The 20,034-nt window shown below is 51.6% G+C and overlaps 1 protein-coding gene across 1 annotated transcript in view; it reads left to right on the top strand.

Moving 5' to 3' along the window:
* Window positions 1-1,283: 1,283 nt before the first annotated feature.
* Window positions 1,284-20,034, top strand: part of PLEKHO2 (pleckstrin homology domain containing O2) — a 29,511-nt gene continuing 10,760 nt past the window's right edge. The window contains exons 1-3 of the mRNA XM_072869996.1: window positions 1,284-1,535; window positions 6,763-6,915; window positions 13,567-13,683. Coding sequence (XP_072726097.1) covers window positions 1,527-1,535; window positions 6,763-6,915; window positions 13,567-13,683 — 279 coding nt within the window. The 5' untranslated portion in view covers window positions 1,284-1,526. The remainder of the gene's footprint in view (window positions 1,536-6,762; window positions 6,916-13,566; window positions 13,684-20,034) is intronic.

Genomic DNA, 20,034 nt, shown 5'->3' with positions numbered 1-20,034 from the left:
CAATCATTTCCCTGTCAACGCGCCTTGACAGCACCAGGATTTCTCATTTCAAACCCTGGTGTGTCCCAGGGTGATTCCCAGCTCCTCCATTAACCCCTGGCCCTGCAGGACGGGGGCAGCCAGCCCTGATGGATGCTCCGGTGTCTCTTCCACCTCTGGTTAGCAGAAGCTGTCTCCTGTTTTTCCTCCCAGCACTTGCTATACCTATGCAGAAGAGCATTTAACCTGGAGGTAACGGGTGTCGAGACTTTTCTTCTCCTTTCCTTATCTGCTCTGCTGAGAACAATGGAGGCAAGGTTTGCAGAGGGAGGTAACATCTTTTTTTAGACTGACTGAAATAATTAGAAGAAAAAACAGGCAGGCTGTTGGGTACATGAGCCCTCCAGCAGGCCTGAAATAGAAGCAGAAGTCTGCAAAGCTGAATACCAGTGGAGAACAATAGCTCCAAGCGTGACCAGTTGCGTTAACCAGTTCCACCACCGAAGACCACTCTCCAGCTGTTTCCCTTGGGCTAATGAACTGCATCACCCCTCTGCCAAAACCTGCTGTCCTGAGACCACCCCACGGCCAGGAGCCACCGCTGCGGCCGAGGGAGCCACGACGCCACATGGACCTGAGCCCTGGGCATTGCTCCAGATGGGCTTCATGATGCCCAGAGGGCCACGGTGGTACCCACAAGGGCATCCTTCGCCTCTCTGCACCCTGTGCCCTGCCCCGCTGCTCCTGGAGCCCTGCCTGAGCCCAGCCCCAGGGACACTGTCCCACCCCGTGCCCCAGGACCCGGGACCCTGCCTGACCCTGGGGACCCTCCGATTCCAGGGGCACTGTCCTACCACGGGCGTCTGGCCTGATCCCTGGGGACCCTGCCTGACCCTGGGGACCCTATCTGACCCTGGGGACCCTTCCTGACCCTGGGGACCCTGCCTGACCCTGGGGACCCTATCTGACCCTGGGGACCCTGCCTGACCCTGGGGACCCTATCTGATCCTGGGGACACTGCCTGACCCTGGGGACCTCTCCCACCCCAAACTCCTTGTCCCACCCCCGGGTACCCTGTCCCACCCCGCAGCCACCGCCTGTCCCCAGGGACCCCGTTCATCCCACGGCCCCCCTCCCTTGGGTCAGTCCCACCCTCCCCTTCCTCCAGACCCAGCCCGGCCCGGGGGCTCCCGGCCCCACGCCCGCGGCGGGGGGGGCCGGGGCCGGGGCCGGGGCCGGGCCAGGCGGGGGGGCCGGGCCAGGCGGGGCCGGGGCCGGCGGCGGGGGCATCCCCGCCTCCTCGCTCGCAGCGCCGGAGCCGCCGGAAACCCGGCGGTGCTGCTGCTGCTGCTCCCCGAGAAGTTGGTGCGGAGGCGAGAGCCGCGGGGCCCGGCACGGCCCGGCTCGGCACGACCCGGCCCGGCCCGGCCCGGCTCGGCTCGGCTCGGCTCGGCTCGGCATGCCCGCCCGCCCGGAGCCGAGCGGTGCAGCGGGGCGGCGGCGGAGCCCCTGAGCGGGCGGCGAGGAGCGACCGGCCCCGGCCCGCCATGGAGCAAGTGAGTCCGAGCGGGACCGGGCCGGACGGGACAGGGAGGGGAGAGCGCCCGGGGCGGGACGGGGCCGGACGGGACCCCCGGGACGGGGCCGGCCGGGACCCCCCGCTGCCGCTGCCGGCCGGGAAGGGGGGCGGAGGACCCGCACCGGCCGCTTCGGGCTTTTTTGGGGTCCCCGCCGGCGCTGGGACATCCCCGGCCCCGCTCCGCCGGGGCTCGGCAGCGGGAGGCGGCGGGGCAGCCCCAGCACGGCGGGCAGAGATGGGGACCCAGAGGACGGGGGTCCCGTTGCCCCAGCAGCCCCCCGACGCCCTCTGCGCTCGCCCGGGCGCGCAGGAGCTGCCGGCAGTGGCCGGGCAGAGCATCCCCGGAGCTCCCGGGGCTTTGCGCTTTCCAGGCGGGCGGGTGAGGCTGGCGGGCAGATGTTGGCGCTGCCGGAGGACGAGTGCTGGCAGACTCGGGCTTGTTCAAATGCCACGCTTGCTCAGGCCACCTTGTGCTGACTCTTGCTGGGGTGTTGTACTTCCGTACTGGAGCTGGGCCTCGGTCAGACCACAAGCTTGGCCATGTCCACATACCTAGCAGCCTTCCCCAAGCCTGCCCTCCTCCTCCTCCTCCTCCGTCTCTGCCTGGGACAGGTTTTACCCAGGGAAGGGCAGCGGTGCTTCTCCGGCACATGTAGGTTTTCACGTCCGTGGGATCACACCCTAATAATCCATCCCCATGCGGATTGATTAAGATGCCACAAATTTGTTAGCAAGTTAAACAGGTCGTTTTCTCCCCTCATCTGGCCACGCAATTATTCCTGCTTCCTTTCCTGAAATGAGGTTTTGCTGCTCATGCACAAAGAAAGATCCCGGTAGGGCGGACTGCCGGAGGACTTCAGGTTCTAGTACATGCGATGCCGGTAGTTGTGGCTTGTCTCTTCCCCCATCCCCCCCCGCCTTATTTCAGCTCCCAACATTTTGCGGCAAGAATGAAAGCTTTTTTAAGACAGCGGGGAGACGGCAAAGCGGCCCAAGTTGGTAGCGACTGAGAGTTGTTATTATCCGCCGGCATCTGTGAAATTAATCCACAGTAGAGAAACTGCTTCCAGCTGGTGTCCGTGCTGCCCGGGCGCCCGCCGGCCGAAGGGGCTTCGTGATGGCCCCTGGGGTTCGGGAGTGAGGGGGGCTGGCAGGGCTCCGGCTGCCCCACTGCCTCCCCAGCACCGACCAACCGGCTCACTGGATGCTCTTCGTTAAGGGTGAATGAATCCTCCGGTGATTGCTTTCAGGAGGGAGCATCAGATGCAGTTTCCCAAGTTTCACGTGGATTTGAGCAGTTTATTTCCAGTGAGACGGTTTTGCTCGTGAGGGTCAGGGAGAAGTGGAAGTGCTAACAGCCGGGCTTGGAAGGTAACATGGAAAGGGAGAAAAAGAGTGGAGGTCTGGAGATGCAGGTTGTCTCCTGGGAGTCGTTCATCAGTGCCTTGGTAGAGAGGAGCGTGCGATAAGTGAGTTGCTTGCTTTAAATGAAGTTACTGTAACTGGGCAAGATGCTTCTGTGCACTATATGTGACTTGTAAAAGCACCACCGTGATTCAACTGTTGGGCTTTTTTTTAGTTAAAGACATGAAAAGTATGTGGGTTTGTGGGCCCTTAAAATACAGGGGCAGGGGAGGGGAAAAATAACCACCTAATTGTTAAATAAAAAGCTGTCCTGTCCCCCTAATTTGGCATCTCTGCTGAGCTGTGAAATGTGAGTCTAAACCAGGCTGGAAGAGTGAAACTCATGTTTCACTTCTAATGACACTGTGATAGAAATTGCAAAAATGACTCGTATGGACTGATTTTGGGAGCGATGCCTTTGGCATGAGCCAGCAACAGGATAACTCAGTTCTTCCTTTGTTTATGCTGGGTCGCTTGGCTGATGCCACTGGGCTTCTTCTCATGGATTTACACCAGCATCAGGAATGAATCCAGCCCAAGAACATCCTGGAAAGGATATCTTAGTATTTCTTGCAGAAGGAATACCCGCATAAAGATGAATTAACAAGAGCAACTCATCTCTTTGTGCCATGCTCCAGTTCTAGTCGTGGAATCGCAGGATGGACACAAAGCCCTGCTCTCGGTGCCCTTCCCTGGCCAACCTCCCCTTGCCGATTCGTGGCAGGGGTGGCGTGAACTGGCCATAAAAATAATCCACAAAAAAAAAAAAGTCAGGTACCGTCTCCGAGACTCTTCTTGCTTTCGCAGGAACAAACGGTCAAGTTGCATCATCTGGTTTTTATGCCCTTAACCTGCAGGCGAGGGATTACAGCAACTGCACCCCCATCTTGCGACGTGCTGCGTGCGTGCGAGGGGGGAGCTGCTGACCCAGACCCAGGCAGCTCAGCAGCCCCCGGCATCCGCAGAACACAGCATCGCACCCGTCACATCGGGGACTGGAGGAGGCACCAGGCAGCTCAGGTTCAGGTGCCCCCTGCACGGTGCAGGGGGCAGAGCCCTTTGCTCGTGGCTGCTGTCATCTGCTGAGACCAGCGCTCTCCGTCTCATCTCGCCTTCCCTCTCCTGGGATGCTCAGCCGGGGCAGGCGGGAGCTTGGGGTCATGGATCCTCTTTGCGGATGCTGCTGGCAGAGCTGGGAAGTTCTGCCTGGTGCGGAGGGAATTGGGTGCACGGCTCCTTCCAGGCGGGTGGCTCCAACCAGGGCTCCCGAGCGGCCTGGGGACAGGACGAGCTGCCAGGCCATGGAGGGGAGGTCCTGTCCCCAGCAGGCTGGAGAGCCGGCCAGCCCACGGGCAGGCAGCAGGCAGCCTCGCAGGCTGCCAGACAAGCTCTGCCCTAGCTTTGCAGCTCTGCCTTGCGCAGAAGTGCAGCCGTGAGCCCAAACTCCGACAAAAACGGTTACTGGGGCAGGTTGTTTTTTTCAGAGGTAGATGTTAAGTGCTGTGTCTTCACAGGGAGTACTTTTATTTTAAAAGCAGAGGAGACAGGGTAGTTTTCACTCTGCAGAGCACCAGGAGAGGCCATGGATAGACATATTTGCCGTGTGATTTCAGATAGCCTTTCTGCCAGGTGGGGGAAAAAGAGCAGGAAAAATTCATCCGCAAAGCAAAAAAAACTTAAGGAGTAAAAACATTTTGGCAGCTGGTGGTCTGGAGTCACTCAAATAAACTCCTCGTACAGCTACATCCATGCAAAACTGCTACAAGGGAGGTTAAAGTCCGTGCCCAATTATCTAAAAATTACATCAAAAGGGTGCTCGATCAGGAAACCAGCAGGTCTATATTTGTGCAGCAATTGATGTTTGCTGAAGTCGCAGATCACAACTTCCTGGCAACCTAAAAAGTCAAGTTTAAAAAAAAACACGCAGTGCCCCTCATTTCCCGGAAAACTTTTTCATGCTCTGTCATCCTGTATTGTGGCCGTTTCAAACAGAGCTCGGTACAATCGAAATAACTTCTACAAAGGGCGCCAAGGATGTTTCAGATTTCCGCCTGATTTTCTTTCAGGTGATACACGGTTTATTTGAGTTTCTTGTGCTCGGTCTGCACCTGAGCCTACCTGCAAAGCCAAGCCTCTTCCCGACCTTAGCGGGGATCGGGATAAATGCGGGTGCATGGGGTATTTAATCTGTTTTTCTTCTTTTTATGGGTGCGAGTTCCCTCCTTAGAGTAACAGCTCACCCCGATGGCAGCTGCTGTCCAAGGGCGTGTTTGTTGGTTGTCTGGTGCATGAAAACAGATTTATTAGCAAGGCTCTCCTCCGAATTTTTGGAGCTCGTCCGTACTCACTCGTTCTGTCCTCACTCCCTTCTGGCCATGGGAGTGTCCAGCTCCGACTCCTTTCCATGTATGTGGGATTTCCTCATGTTATGAAACGTGATGTCTGAGCTCCAGCCGCTCCAGTTTGTTTTTTGGGTTTTTTTTTTTTTTTTTTTCTTTTCCCCCTACAAGAAAAGGTTTCATTCAGCAGCTAGCGAGGGCCATTTGGGGATGGTTGGGGCTCTGCCTTTGTCGTGCATCCTTGGTTTGTGCAACTGTGCTGCCTTTCTGCAGTGGGATTGCTGCTACTACAGACGGGGACGTGGAGGAAACTGAGTCTGGGGGGGACAGTGGGGTTCCTGGGAGGACGCCAGAGGATTTGGGGTTGGCCTCGCCTTGCAAGTCACAAGGTTGGCGAGGTGTTTCTGTAAGCGGATTTGGCTCAGTGAGGGATTCCCCTCGCCTTGCTCCGGGGAAAGAGGCTTATTGAGGGGTCCACGGGGCGTTGGGAGCAGCGGGGTGCTCCGAGGGAGGCAAACGGGGATCCTGCCTTTGCAAAGGCTCTTCCAGCGCACCGGAGGGGAGGGAAACTCTCATCTTTAACCAAGTCTGCTGGTGAAGGCAGTCAACTAATAAGTCTGGCTGCCCCTGTTCCCCGTCTTAGGTTTCTTGTCTCTGTTTGACGAGAATATTGGTATTGAATATTTCTGATGGTTTTTTCAAAGCGGGGAGGTTATGCATCTCCTGGTTTTTACCAGGCCTGGAAAGCCAGCAGCCTCCTGGTGCAGGATGCTGGGGCTCCCCGTGCTGCCGTGGGCGGGTGAGAGCAGGCTGGGACAACCAGCAAGGGGCTAAAGTCAGGACAAAAAGAACCCCCACTCCTGGTGCTTCCTTCTCTGCCGGTCCTTCCCTCCGCCTACAAACCACGCAGGAGCCTGCCGGGAACATTTTAGTGCAGATGTGATAAAGTCCTTGCCCTTGTGCCATGGATTTCGTGCCCACGGGAGTTGGTTTGGGGGTGACGACCAAACGCAGAGACCTAGAGGAGAAGCTTGCAGAAGTGGCCGTGGGCTAAAATATGACCGTTGCTACTGATGCCAGCAGGATCTGTCCTGGAGGACAGAGCTGGAGGAGCAAAGCGGAGAGGAGGGTGCTCGCTTTCAAGGAGCACTCGGTGCACAGCGAGCAGGGAGTACCCCCACAGAGAAGGGAGCAGAGGAGCAAGGTGGACTTGCTGCCATCCCACCAGTGTCCCCAGGGGTGGCCAGGGTCCACGCCTGCTCCCCAGTCCTGTGGCAGCTCTGGGCTGGGAGCTGGTTGAGTTTTCCTCTGGAAGATGCCAGTCTTTTCCCTTGTGATGTGGTGGGGAGGGACCACGTGTGGTGGGTGCCGAGGTCTTGTCTGGGCGGGCTTTCTGACGACCTTCGTTAAATGAATGGAAGGTGCTTTTGATGTAATTCCTTCTCCCTTCTCTCCTTGCAGGATACAAAGGAGGAGGTCTCGGAGAAACCAAAGTCTGCTCCGACCGCAGAGAAATACGGCTGGATTAAGAAAAGCAGCGGGGGGCTCCTGGGATTGTGGAAGGATCGTTACATCCAGCTACGGAAAACGCAGCTCGTGGTCTATGAGGATGAGGTATGGTCACAGCTAATGGCTTTGAAGTGAGGGGCAGGATCAGGCCCTTGGTGACACATGTTCCTGTGTGTTTCACTCTTCCCTCTAGCCCATTCCTTTCAAAAGAGCTTCTCCAGTTATCTCCAGGAAGGGTAAATGCTATAAAGAAGAGACAGCAGCTGCATTTTAGAGTATATTATATATTATACATATTTTAGCCAGTAAATATTTTGACAGTGCCATTGCCAAAAAAAAACCAAAACCAAAAACAAAACCAAACGGGGGCAGGACATCCTGTGAGAAGGGGAACAGAGCAAAACTTTGGGCGGAAGCAGGATATGTACTATGTGGTTTGGGCGTTTAAAGGATAAAACGGGATTGTAGCAGGCTGACTTCCCACCTGCTGCTTGAAGGAACGGCAGGCAACCTTGCAGCTGTTTGGCACCCCCCAAGCAGCTCAGATTGTTGCTAGCCAGACTCTTCAGGGTTTTGTTTAGCCACCGATGGACACAGGGTGAGATTGTGAACGCTTGCTGTCCTCCTTAAGCGGGGACACAGTCTGGATTGGGCTCATCCTTTCCCTTTGTGAGCCAGTACTGAGGAGAGGATCCCTGGGAGCCTTGTCCTGGACTTCCCTAGATAAATTGCATGCCTTAAGTTCATGGCCTCGTTTAGAGTTGTTTCCAATCAAATGAGAAATAAGAGCCAAGCCAAATATATCCCGCATCTTCATGCGAGAAGAATGGAGAGTGCAGGGCTGGTCCTGCTGGGCTGCCAAGGTGGCTCTTTCCTGAGTCAGGCCCTCGGTTCCTGGGCTGGAAGGGGCTTCTGCAAGAGCAGAGTTTGCCCCAAAAGTTAGAAATTACGGTGCAGAGCACAAACTACAACCCAGGGAGGTTTGAGATTAGGGGTGGGTAAGTCTAAGCCCTGCTGGTGTAGGGTGGCTGGAAGTTCATGTGTGCATCAGGGTGGAGGAGCGTTTCTCACTGCATCTGCGGAAAGACCCCGTGCCTGTGTGGTGTCTGACACAAGGGGGTCCGGGTCATCTGTGGAAATCGGGATGATACAAAACCAAAATCATGTAAAGCTTCTGTGCGGTCTGTCAAGGGAAGAAGAATGGGGAAATGTTTCAGCAGCTGGTTTAAGGAACAACAGGACTGCCAAATGAGTTTGGTTCTCTTTTTTTTTTAAAAAACATACTATTGCCTAATAAAGAAGATTTGTTTTAAACAGTTTAGGTTAAAGGGCATTACCTCCTCCCATACGCTGAACCGTCCAGCTCTTCCTGCATCCCAAAGCTTTCCAGAGGCGTTTGTTCTTAGTTTTGAAATGTCATGAAGAGTGCAAGAATAATGAAATGAGAAGTTAATGTCAGGTGATGAGCAGCTTGGAAGGCAGGCAAAGCGGTGGGGGTTTCTCTTACGCAGAGAGATGCAGCCTGGTCCTGCAAACCATCGACTCTTTGCAGATTGCTGCCCAGTGTCCCAGACACCTGTTGACTCCAGCCGAAGCTCCAGGAACTAGCAGATTCAAAATCTATAAACATGACGTAGGTTTTTTTAAAGGGCATGCCTTTAAAAACAAGATATATGGAGGCTCTCATTACCACAAGGGAAAAGGAGGCTTTTAAAGTAAGATTAATTTTCACAGACGTTCAGAAGAAGGAAAAATCCCAATCATTTAAAGGGTTATTTTATTATCTCAACAAGGAAAATGGCATTTGTAACAACCAGGCATAATGTTTTCTGGTAGCCTGCGGATTGTGGTAACATCCTGTAATAAATTGCATCTGTAAGCTACAGTAGCTACAAGGTCCCATTATTGTAAATAAGGGATCATGTTAATATCTATAGGCTATTAAACTGGCTTACAGTGAAGTCAAATGTCTTAGGAGAGGAAATTGCTACAAAATTGTCTGGTAGCACAATAGGATAGTATGTGATTGTGCAGACTTACTACAGGGGAACTAAAGGAAATGGCAATTTTCTGCACTCAGGAGGGGTCCTGTTGCCACAGAATTGAGGCAGTTCATGTTTATTACTGTATTTATCTTCTTTTAACGTGAGCTAGGGCAGTGTTGCTGTCTCCGTCTTACAACTGGGGAGCTGAGTTTTGAGATGAGAAGGGCCTTGCCCAATGTCAAAGGAGAGTCTGTGGTGCGGCGTGCTATGGTGGCTTTTATTTCTAGAGCTCCAGCTGCCATTTTCCCCACTGGACCTTCTCGACATACCTGCCCTGCTGTGTGAGACCCTGGGCACAGCATCCCAGACCATCCTCAGGCTGAAACATTTTTAAATGGGATTGTCCAGTGCTTGCTGAATTGGGGCCCTAGAAAAAGAAAGGAGATAAAGCCTCAGGTAACAGAAATACAAGCATCTTTCCGTATGTATCCTAAGCTAGACCTACGTGGGTTAAATGGGAGGGAGGTCGGCTTCCATGTGGGAGGGTTGGTGTAGAGGCTGAGTATTTCAGCTGGTCTGAGCCCATCAGATTTCCAGGAACTGAGCTAGTGACTTGGATGCATTGCGCTTTTATCAGTCCCTCCTGTTGGAGCCCTTCATGAAGAGGTGCTAATATTGCCTTTAGCAGTTGTTTCATACGCAGGCGCGCTTGTTTATGCAATGGCGTGAAGCTGGCTGTGCTTGTAGCTGAGGTTCGTGTGTGCAAAACAAGAGCGGAGGGGATGGCCAACACAAGATGCAGGCAATAACGTTGTACCGTGTCACCAGAAAGTACGGTCTGAGCAGAACACAAACGCTGTATTTATCATCATCAATAGCAGTCTCCTGGAATGTGCTCCTGACCTGCCCTGGGAAGTGTGTTTCCCATATTGCATCTGTTAGTCAGGCTTTGGGGCTGGTTTAAAGCAGAGCTACCTCCTGAAGGCAAATTGCAAATGGCTGTTGTATTACCTGGAGCAGATGGGGTGTGAAAGTCATCCCACCCGGCTTCAGGTTTCTTTCAGCATGATGTGACGTGAAGGGGGATGGATTTCTTGTTATCTGCTGTGCCTCTATCTACAGCACCCCACATCTGTACCCTCATGTAAACAAGGAACCAAGCGGGCAGGTTATTTTCTAACGGGGTTTCTTGTCTTCTCTCTGCATATTCTTGCAAGGATAAAAATTAAGCCTTGCAGAACTACAGAGAGCATCTGAAGAACAGGCTATCCTATGCAGAGGATCAATATCATCACTCCATGCATTAGAAAGCATCAGTCTTGGGTTTGGTTTCTTTTCCCTAAACAGTGCAGCTAGGGGTTAGAGTTGGTTTTTTGTTGTTTGGGGGGGTGTGTGTGTTAAGCGTATTATTTGACAGGGGAAAAAACCTACTAGGCAAAGAGTCTTCTAGAGACCAGAGGATCCACTCAGCATTTAACAGTCGTGCAGTTAACATCTGCATTTTGCCCCTGGTAAAGTGATAGCTATGTATACCCAAAAATGATTTATTAAAATGCTTTGAGATCCTCAGATGGAGAAGTAAATTATCATTTCAGACAGTCTAGACATTGTACACTGAGGGTCACAGGCCATGAATGTGTGTCAGTGAAGAGGTCTTCACTGGAAATTTTACCTTCATATAAATAAAAATTTCAGTGGGTCTTTTTTCCCCTTTTTATCAACTTTTTGTTAAGGAAATCGTTTGCCAAGTGTCATTCTTTGGTTAAGCACCTGCATTAATATCTTTAGGTGTTTAGTAATTTTATTCTTAAGGGCCAAGCTTACAGACATATACATGTTTAAGTCGCAGCGTCTGCTCCATGAATAGCTAATGGAATTGGTTTTCTGCATTAAATCATGAATGTAGGGGGTTTTGTACCAGGATTTTAAGCATCTTATTGATTGTCACTTACAGCAAGCACAAAAGCAATTTAAAAAACAAGCCCTAAAATCTGTAGAGGAAAAGAGAAAGGTGGCCTGCAGGGAATTCCCTGCCTCGATTGGCAGCAAATGCAGCACCATGGGACAACTTTGTGAGCTGTGTGCGGCAGGGAGGTGCGACCACCGAGTGAGGACTCAACCTTTGTGTCTCAGGACGATGTAAAAGGATTGCTTTAACTTCTTTGGGACGCTAGAGACCAAATGGAGCTGGAGCTTGTCCAGAACACGTGTTTGAGACCCGTGTGTTGGGGCAGGACTCTGGAAGCGACCTTGTCTCTGCGTGATGCTGAGTATCCTCCAGGTCCCAGGAGGCTGAAGGGACCTGGAGACCCGCGGCAGGGTCAGGTCTTTCGGTCTTTATCTTAGCGGTGCAGGACAAACATAAAGGATCTCTTTGTGACCCAGGTAGGCTCACAGAGAGGGGGTGGCCATGTGCCAAGGGTAAAACAGAAACAAAAGCCTCATGTTGGTGCTCCCTGAACTCAGATGCTTTTCCTTTGCCCTCAGACATGGAGTTTTCTTATTTCTCTGGCTGCTTTCTTCCCTGTCCTCCCTGAAGAGGATAACTTACTTGTGAAGTTCAGGTCTCTGCGATGCAGGAGCTGTGGCTTGCACAGTCAAGCCAGTGTCCCTGGGAGGCAGGGTCCTGCATGTCCCCATCCTCATGGCCCTTGTTCCCTGGCCAGGCCAGAGTCCCCCAAGCCTCCCCAGGGAGGAGAGGGGCAGCTGGATGCCAAAAGGCAATGTCATGGCAAAACCACAGCTCTCGACCCTGCCAAATCCTTCTTGTCCCCCGGCTCGGTGCTCTGCCGTTCTTAGGAAGTGGAGGACAGCTTGCACAGGATCAGAGGGAAGGTTCCCCTCCAAGAGGCAGGAAGGATGGTGTGGACAAGGAGCCACTGGGCTCTGCTGGGGACAGAGCTGCTCTTGAGAGCAGGGAGGGTGGGCAGGAGTCTTCGTGCTGGTCCCTGGCCAGAGCACTCCAAGCTGCCTGCATCCTGAGCCCAGCAAACTTTCACGTCAGAGCTGGTAACCGCACCGGCCGTGCGGCAGTGCTGTGATGTGGGCGGTCGTCCACCAAAGGCCAGGATGAGATCACCCATCCCCGAGGCATGTATTCCTGACCTCACCCTTCTCTGTCATTTGTTGGCCGCTGAGGGGTTATTATTTCCATCCCTGTCCTTTTGCAGTGACATTGCAAGACCAGGATTGCAGCAGGAGCCTTGTGCCTTCAAAGGGCTCAGAACGTCAGCAGGATTTTATCTGCTAGGTTTTAGGTTTGGGCAGGATTAATCTCCTCGTCGTAGTATACATTTTCCCAGTTCTCTGGTCACATTCACCTACTCAGTGTTAAATGCAATAAACAGTAATGTCATTAAAATAATAAACGTAAATTAGATCCAGACATCCCTCAGTAGCTCAGAACTTGCTCTGCGTACCGGCATCAGCTCTGCCAGGCCTCCATCCCCAGATAGGAGGGTTAAAAAAAATCTAAACACAGCCTGAGCTCTGCGCAGCAACTTAGATGTCAAGTGGTAAAGGGAGGAAATTCCCTGCAGCCCGCTTCCCTCTGAACTCTCCATTCCCTGCCTCCAGCCACGCAGCAGCTTCCTGGCTATGATACGGTTCCTCGTCCCACACCCCCTCTCCACTACAGGAATTGCTTCATACGGGTACAAGGAGCTGCCTTGGGAGCGGAGCCTGAGCTGGGCATGGTCATGGCCAGCGGTTTTAATTTAGGATGGTAACAGAGAGGTTCATGAGGCATGCTGACTGTAGCACTTCACTGGCAAGAACTGCTCTGCGATTCTCAATGCTTATTTGTGTAATACTTAGGAAAAGGGCGCTTTGGTCTCTTCTGGGCTACTGAGACATGAAGAATATTATCTGCCCAGCGTTACGCTGCGATTCCTATTAGGGATGGTGCTCCACAGCTGAACTGAGCCACGCACCACGTGTGGAATTTTAGTTATGTTACTGGGAGAAATAAGCCAAGATCATGGCCAGCAGTCATCAGTGGAGATACACCAGAGATAAATATTCCCCACTGAGACGCTGGCCCTGACAGTTTTGCTGGCTGTACGGAACCGTATTTCCAGTCCTAAGCATTTTGACAGCTCAGAGCGTGGCTGAAAGAGGAGCGTGTCCCAGTCGCACGTGGCTCCCGCCGACCTTGCTGAGGCTCGACGCAGCCGCAGGGCTCGCTTCTTATCTCCGCTCTGCCTTGGGCTTCCTGGGGGGCTGCTTGGACCGTCATGACACTTGCACTGTCTTCCCTGTCAAAAAGTAGAATAACATCTCCTGCGTTCATTGTGGGGAGGAGGCAGTGTCGCCAAGCTAAGGGGAATCCTGGGGAGTGCTCTGAGATCACGCCAGCAAGGTTTAGGAAAGCGCATCGTGTTATTCCTCCTTCCTATGCCAGGACTGACAGCACATTCTCAGCCTGTGGCTGGGGCAGGATGATGGGCAAAGACCTTCCCACCTTGTTTCTGGCTGCAGATCCCTGGATGAGGCCAACAGAGATGGCAGAGGCTGGTGTTACTGTCCACAACGTGTTATTTGCACAGCCACTGTGGACCACTAGCCACAAATTGGCCTGTAGCTTAAAGACTGGGGTGTTTTCTTAGTGACACGCCAGCCTGATTTACGGGGGTTTGCTGTCTGCATGCAGGTTATTTTTAAGGCAGAAGAGCTTTTAGACAGATGCAAGGGGAAGACATGCAGAGTTTGATGGTATAGAATTGATTTCAGTGCCTCCTATTCATAATAATGTTTCATTCCCTCTCTGCAGGATGAACAGAAGTGCATAGAAACAGTGGAACTGGAGAGTTACGACAAGTGCCAGGAACTGCGTGCGCTACTAAAAAAGAAAAACCGTTTCATTTTAATCCGCTCCCCGGGTAAGAAGGTAGGATTGCCTTTCTCATCACCCTCAAGTCTGCAGACTCCACAATGAGTTCCCAGGCAGCTGCACCCAGAGCAGATGAAAGGCTCTGAGATTTAGCTCTTTGGCAGCTGGGAGAAATGACCTATAGCCGTGAATACAGTGTGTAAGGAGGAATGGTACTGTCTTGTAGACTTTCTTCTTGTGGTGGGGAAACTGTCTTCCTGCGACTCAACTTTTTCCTCTTGATATTTTTCCTGCTTTATCATTTTCTTTCTTCCAGTACTCCCTGAGCAGTGAGAAGGACCATTCCCTGTGGTTCCCCCATGTGCTCTGGGCAAGGAAGTGTCCCTGTCCCAGCTGCGCGTGCTGTAGCTTTGCCTAAGTTCCAGTGAAATCAATGATCCCGATCCATGTACTGAGACAATTCCTGGAGCTGGAACCGTTGATCTGAGAAACTCCAGTGCAAAGTTACTTGCAGCCAAACAGTTCCTAGGAGAAAAGACTTATTTTGCAGAATTCGTAAAACTCTACATCTTTAGCGTCCTGCGTAGCATCTGGTTAGATCCTGAACCTAACAACCAGGCTGGTGTTGCAAAGAAGTTATACATCCATCTGAGCACTGTATGCAAGGACACGCTTGACTTCCTTCCTATGTAGGTTCATCGTCACTACACATCTTTGGAAGTTCTCCTCAGTTCCTACTTACGTGCTATCCGTTTCAGCATCTTTATGGGCTAGGATGCTTCTGTTGTTGCTCTGAGGCATTGCACTTTGACTTACATTCTAATTTAAACATGATTTTATTGGCATTGGAGATCTTATTAAATCTCCCCGTGCAAATCTGAGAGGTTGTGAGGGACAAAACATGTTCATTTCCATAAGAATGTGAACAGGCAAAAATACCAACTTGCCTGCATTCCCCCATCTCCATTTTGTTTAAATAAATGGAGACTGTTTAGTCATTATTGTCATTGTTGCTTATTCTTTCACTCCAGTCACTTAGTGTTTATTCGTATAATAAGACCCCAGCTGAGTTCAGAGCATCATTGTGCTAAACTTCATTCAAAACAACAAAACAAGGACTGTCCTGCCCCAAAACACTCACGTGGACCAGGGTGGGGGTGGAGAGAGAAGGTGAATGATGTTCGTTTTGCAAGTAGGCGCAGTCTGTATCGGGGAGAAAAGTGATATTAAGCACCGTGCACCAAAGTGATGGTAGCCTGGAAATTTGCACCCTGGGCTGGTGAGCTCCTGCTCAGCACCGGATCCCAGAGCAGTGAGTCACTCCAGTCTGAGTGGAGGTTTAGCGTTTGTTTTGTAACTTGATTAATCAGAAATAATGTGAATTTTAGATTGAAAGTGGCTAACTCTGGCAGGCTGGGTGTGTTTTCTAGAGGGTGGCTCAATAACTCTAAGTGCACACCTACTCCCAGGGAGGCAAAGAAAAGCCTGTGTGCTCAGAGATGGGCAGCATAGTAGGAATTATTATTATCTGCAAGTATGTTACTTGGAGGGGTGAAGTGCGTAATAGCTGCATATGTCTCTGCACTGCTGCATGAATCAATGCAGGGTGTGAGACCTGTTCCTAAACCTTTCATTTCTTGCTAGGAGAAAGATATGCCCAAGCTCTGCCCCGAAGGGGTAACTTCATCCTTTTGGCACGTTGGCAAGTTGACAGCTCCCCTGTTTTTCGTGCCACTGATTAAATGGGGGCCTAGATAGAGGCTACTTTTTATTAGGCTCTTTTGGTGAAAGGAAGGGCTTTTATAAATGAAAAGTTCCCTGTTTGTAGTTCCCCTCCCACCCTCCTTTTGGCTGGGAATCTGGTGAGGGTGTTGACACACAACATACTTTGGCAGATGTTAGAACAGGCTTCAGTTAGGAGGCCAATGTACACAACTGTCCTTCTTCTGTTTTGAAATTGCAGCTGTGGCGATATATATCAGCTGAACATTTTCCATTTGGGAGGCTTGCTGCCATCCACAGTTCAAAATCACCCTGTGAGCTGCCTTGCCAAGCCCTGCCAGATCTTGCTGGGGTTTTTTTTGCCCCCTCTCCTGAGCACAATGCTGAGGAATGCAGAAAGCCAGCGGGTTTGTGGGGCTTATGAACAAGATGGGGAAGGCCATTTCTGTTTCGGTGCACAAATAGGTGTTTCCCTGTTGAATAAGGGAGCCCAGTTTAGCTGTAGGGGAATCCCAGTTTAAATCTTGGATGGGATATTCTTGAAGAGCAGAGGACATGAATCAGTCAGTTAAAGCTACTCTGCAGCTGGAGTTGCACCCGAATAAATAAGTTGCCTTGCTAAGCACTGGTCTTTGATGGATGTACCCCAGATTCTGCTTGCCCTGTTCACAAGGATGACATTTTTGTTAAGTTGTGACAGTACGAGCATGTCACACGCCTGCACTGGTATGGAACTGAAAGAAAGCACTGCCCCCTGAGCCTTGATTCTTCAGCAAAGGAAGCTGGAAGTGTGCAAAAGACCCGTTCTGCTTAGAAATCTCAAATGCTTTGTTCCACCCACAGCAATTAAATGAAAACTGTTGGATGCAGGGAGGTGAGCTTGTAAGAAAGGGCAGCAGACTTGGCCGGGAGACTTTAAACCATACTCACGATGCAAAAAGCAGTGTAAGTGATGCTTGGTGTAAGCTGCCTAGAGACTAGAGATTGGCGCAAGTCTGGTATTCGGCAGGTCTGAAAGCCTTCAGCTATGGGGAATTCTTAAGAATGGGAAGAAACAGGGTGGTAGTAAGGAAAAGAGTCCACGAGCAAGCATTGCAGCTCCCCACGCATCTGTTCCTAGCACGGTCAGGCACAAGCTCCGCACCTGTAGTCAGGGGTGGAAACTTCCATTGCTTATTTTTCCCTTAGTTGAATTTGGAGGTACCTGCAGCTGCCTTCAGCAGGAGCCCAGCCTGGAAGCTGCAGCAGATCGCAGTGAAGGCACATTTGCCCTGTGCCTGGAGGAGTCAGCTCCCGGGGTCTGCCAGCTTGGCAGAGATGCTGTGTTATTCCCAGGGATGAGGTAGCTCTTGGTTCAGCTGCAGAAAACCACAAGAATCCCCTAACTGACAGTCCCTTGGCTTCCACTTTTCCCTCCATGATCTAACCTGACAAAGTCATGTAGAAGAAGGCAGGAGATGACCTCACATCTGGCAGATAGACTCTGGTGCGTTCTTGGTAGTGTAAGATGTTACTGACCCAGCTTTGCTCTGGCTTCTACTGGGGGTGACCACCCCGTACTGAAAGGCAGCAGAAGGGAACACATTCCCACACCTAAACCAGCAGTTCACAGCCCAGTTTAGGCCAGCTCCACTGAACTGAAGCCACCACCAGGCTTTGCACTGAAACAGCAGAGGAGCAAGCAGAGGTTTCTGTCACCCACCTCTGCTGCAGATCAGCAGCATCTAGCAGAATTGCTCCGCAAAGAGCTAGTGTTGGTAGAGGTCTTAAACCGCAGCTATGCGGTTCTCCGGAGCTTGTCTGTTAAATCATTTAGTGCAAGTACAACAGACTGATCCTGAGAACGCTTCTCTTTCCTGGAAAGCAGGGTCAGCACAGGCATGAGACTGTCACTGCTTGAAGAGACTGATGGCTCTGAGAAGACATGGAGCAATCGGGGACACTGTGCTTGCTGCCATCACGGACAGTGACCCGTGTGTGAGCCTCTTGTTGCATGACATCTAGCCAGTGATTCAGCAGGAGATGACTGGCCGTGCTGTGCTCCGAGTTAACTGACAGTAAATTGCGTAGTCTGTATTCATGGCTTACAATGGTCACTATCACATTAGGTTTAGCCATGACAGCTTTTCCTGGCACACCAGCCTGTTGTTTATGGCATGACTCAGTCTCAGCTGGCTTAGCAAGAAGGAGAGCAAATGTGCCTGCTGCCCTCTTAGATTTGGTGTCACTGACTCTCTGCCTTAAATTGCTGCCTGAGAACAGACCCTGCTTAACGTTTTGTGGGGAGTATCCATCTTCAGGTGCATCCTCTGATATCTGTGAATACTCAAATGAGTAAAAATACAGACAAGGTAAATTCACTTGTTTCTTGCTTGTAGAGGACCTGGGGGTCTCAGACTAGTGTACAGAGCCCCAGCGACAGGCGGGACTGAGACCAACTCCTCCAGCTCCTTCCTGCCTCTTCTCCGCAGCCGTCTGCTTTACAGAGAGCGTCCACGCTGCTCTGGGTTAGCCTCCTCTCCCCAGTGCCGTGGCCGAGGACACGAGCCACAGATGAATGCAGACAGACAAGGGACTGCAAAGCAACAAAGAGACTCTGGCTGGCAGCATCTGGAGCACCAGCCTCAGAGCCCCAGCAGCATGATGCTTCCTTGGTGTCTGTGGATATTGTTCGAAAAAGGAGAAAAAAGTTTTCAAAGACAGCTGGGTGTACTGGGAGGAACCCGCTGCGAGCCTCGAGGCTGCCCCTCTGTGTCACAGCCCCAGGGACTTGTGCAAGCAGGGAGCAGGGCTGCAGCGGCACAAATCTGGGATTGCCTGCGCTGCCCATCGCAGGGAGCAGGGTCCCACGCAGAGTGCTGCTTGTCCTCCCTTGCCCAGCCCATCGGGAGACTGGAGGGCTCTTTCTGCTGATGCCTTGGGAGCATCTTCCCCCGAGTCCCTTTCCCCCACCATCTGTTGAGTCTGCGTTCGGTGGCTGCGGCGGTTGGTCAGCGTTAACACTGTGCGGCAGAGGGTTGTGTGCCGGAGGGACATCTCAGCTTCTCATTAATGACAAACCATCCCCCTGAGCCTTCGCTCTGCCCTGCCGCGGGGTTGCTGACACCAGCACTTAGTCACAGTCTCAGCTCCGGGAGGCCGGAGGCTTTTGTTGAGAATGAGGCACAGAAAGTGGCGTTGGAAGAGGAAGCTTGAAGTGAAGCAGGAATCCTTCCCTTGAACAACATGTACAGAGATTTCTAAACCCTGGTGCAGGCTGCCAGGTCTTTGCCAGGCAGTGCAGCAGCTCAGCTGTTCACAAGTAGAGCTTTCTCATAAGCTTTTATAATCACAAAGCTTTGAGGCAAAATCGTTTCCAAACAAAAAAAGTTTTTAAGCACACACAAAAACAGGCCTGCTTGGACTAAAACAAAATCTGGCTGTCGCTCTGTTTTGGAGCCTTGCCTTCCCTTAGGTTCCCTGGTTAATGTGGCCCTTCTGTGTCCCAGACAAAGGGCTCTTTTTGCAGCGGGCTGTGGTTCAGGCCCTAACCTCTCCTCTGAGCTCTCAGGAAGACATGTGGTCCCAACACCTTATGTGCAAACTAATCGAACAAATAATCTTTCCCCACATTGCTGCTTAACTCCCTGCTTGCCGTGCTGGTTGTGAGGGTCTGGCACTTTGTCGCTGTGATGTGCAGATGTAAAACCATGGTGTTGAAGCGAGGAATAAATGCAGGAGGGAAGGGCAGTCGGTTTCTAGCTAAACAGCAGCAGTGGGTGTAAGGAGATCAGGCTTTAGTTCGGCAGAATTTCTTATGGTACCTTCAGAAGTTGCTGAGACCCAAAACAGTTGCTGCTTTGTTGTGGCATAAACAGAACAGGGAGCTGCTAAGAGCATTCGACTGTCAGTCACCGTTAGCTTTGTCACCCTCATTTTATATAGTCCCTGTTTTATATAGACACTGTTGTGATTTTAGAATGGGGGGCCTCATTTACAAAAAGGCTGGGACTACAACTGCTCTTGAAGGCAATGGGAAGGTGCAGAATACCTATAGGATGTTAAATACCTGAAAAAACTATTCCAAACGAGACCCCGCTAGTATGTGTTTTGGATGAGCCTCTCTGTATCTCCCCTCCCCACCTGTAAGAAGTGGATCATTTCAGTTGCTCTGAAAAGTCATTTGTGAAGCCCCCAGATATTGTAGTGATAAGCAGCAAAGGAAAGATTGTCAGGGGAATCAGTAATTCTGTTTTCAGGGCGGGGCTCGAGCAGAGTGCAATCAATAAGACATACTGACCCAGTAAAACACGCGATGGGATAGCTCAGTAAGAAGTGCCGCTCCTGTCACTAGGGATGGTGCTAGCAGGCTGAGTTAGGACTGCCCCGGCAGCGTTGGGATTGTCTAATTTTTAAGTGCTTGATTTGGCAACTTCGATGATGTTCTTTAGCGCAAGAGCATTTCTGTGTGCCTGTGTGCGGATTAGGGCACCGCAGGGAGCTGTTTGGATCCAAGCCAGTCTGCCACAGAGCCACCTGTAACCTGTAAGATTTGAAGATGATTATTTCTCTCACCTGAAGTGGGCAAAGCTCACTTTAGGGCAAAGCTACATAATCCTGGTGAGGTGCTCAGAGAGCACAGCAGTGAAATAAATAACACCCTACCCATTGTTCTTGATGTGGTCAAGAAGAGATTTGAAACACTGA

This window comes from Ciconia boyciana, chromosome 8 (assembly GCF_034638445.1).
Source record: "Ciconia boyciana chromosome 8, ASM3463844v1, whole genome shotgun sequence".
NCBI lineage: Eukaryota > Metazoa > Chordata > Aves > Ciconiiformes > Ciconiidae > Ciconia > Ciconia boyciana.
This window is presented reverse-complemented; position numbering and strand designations above follow the sequence as displayed.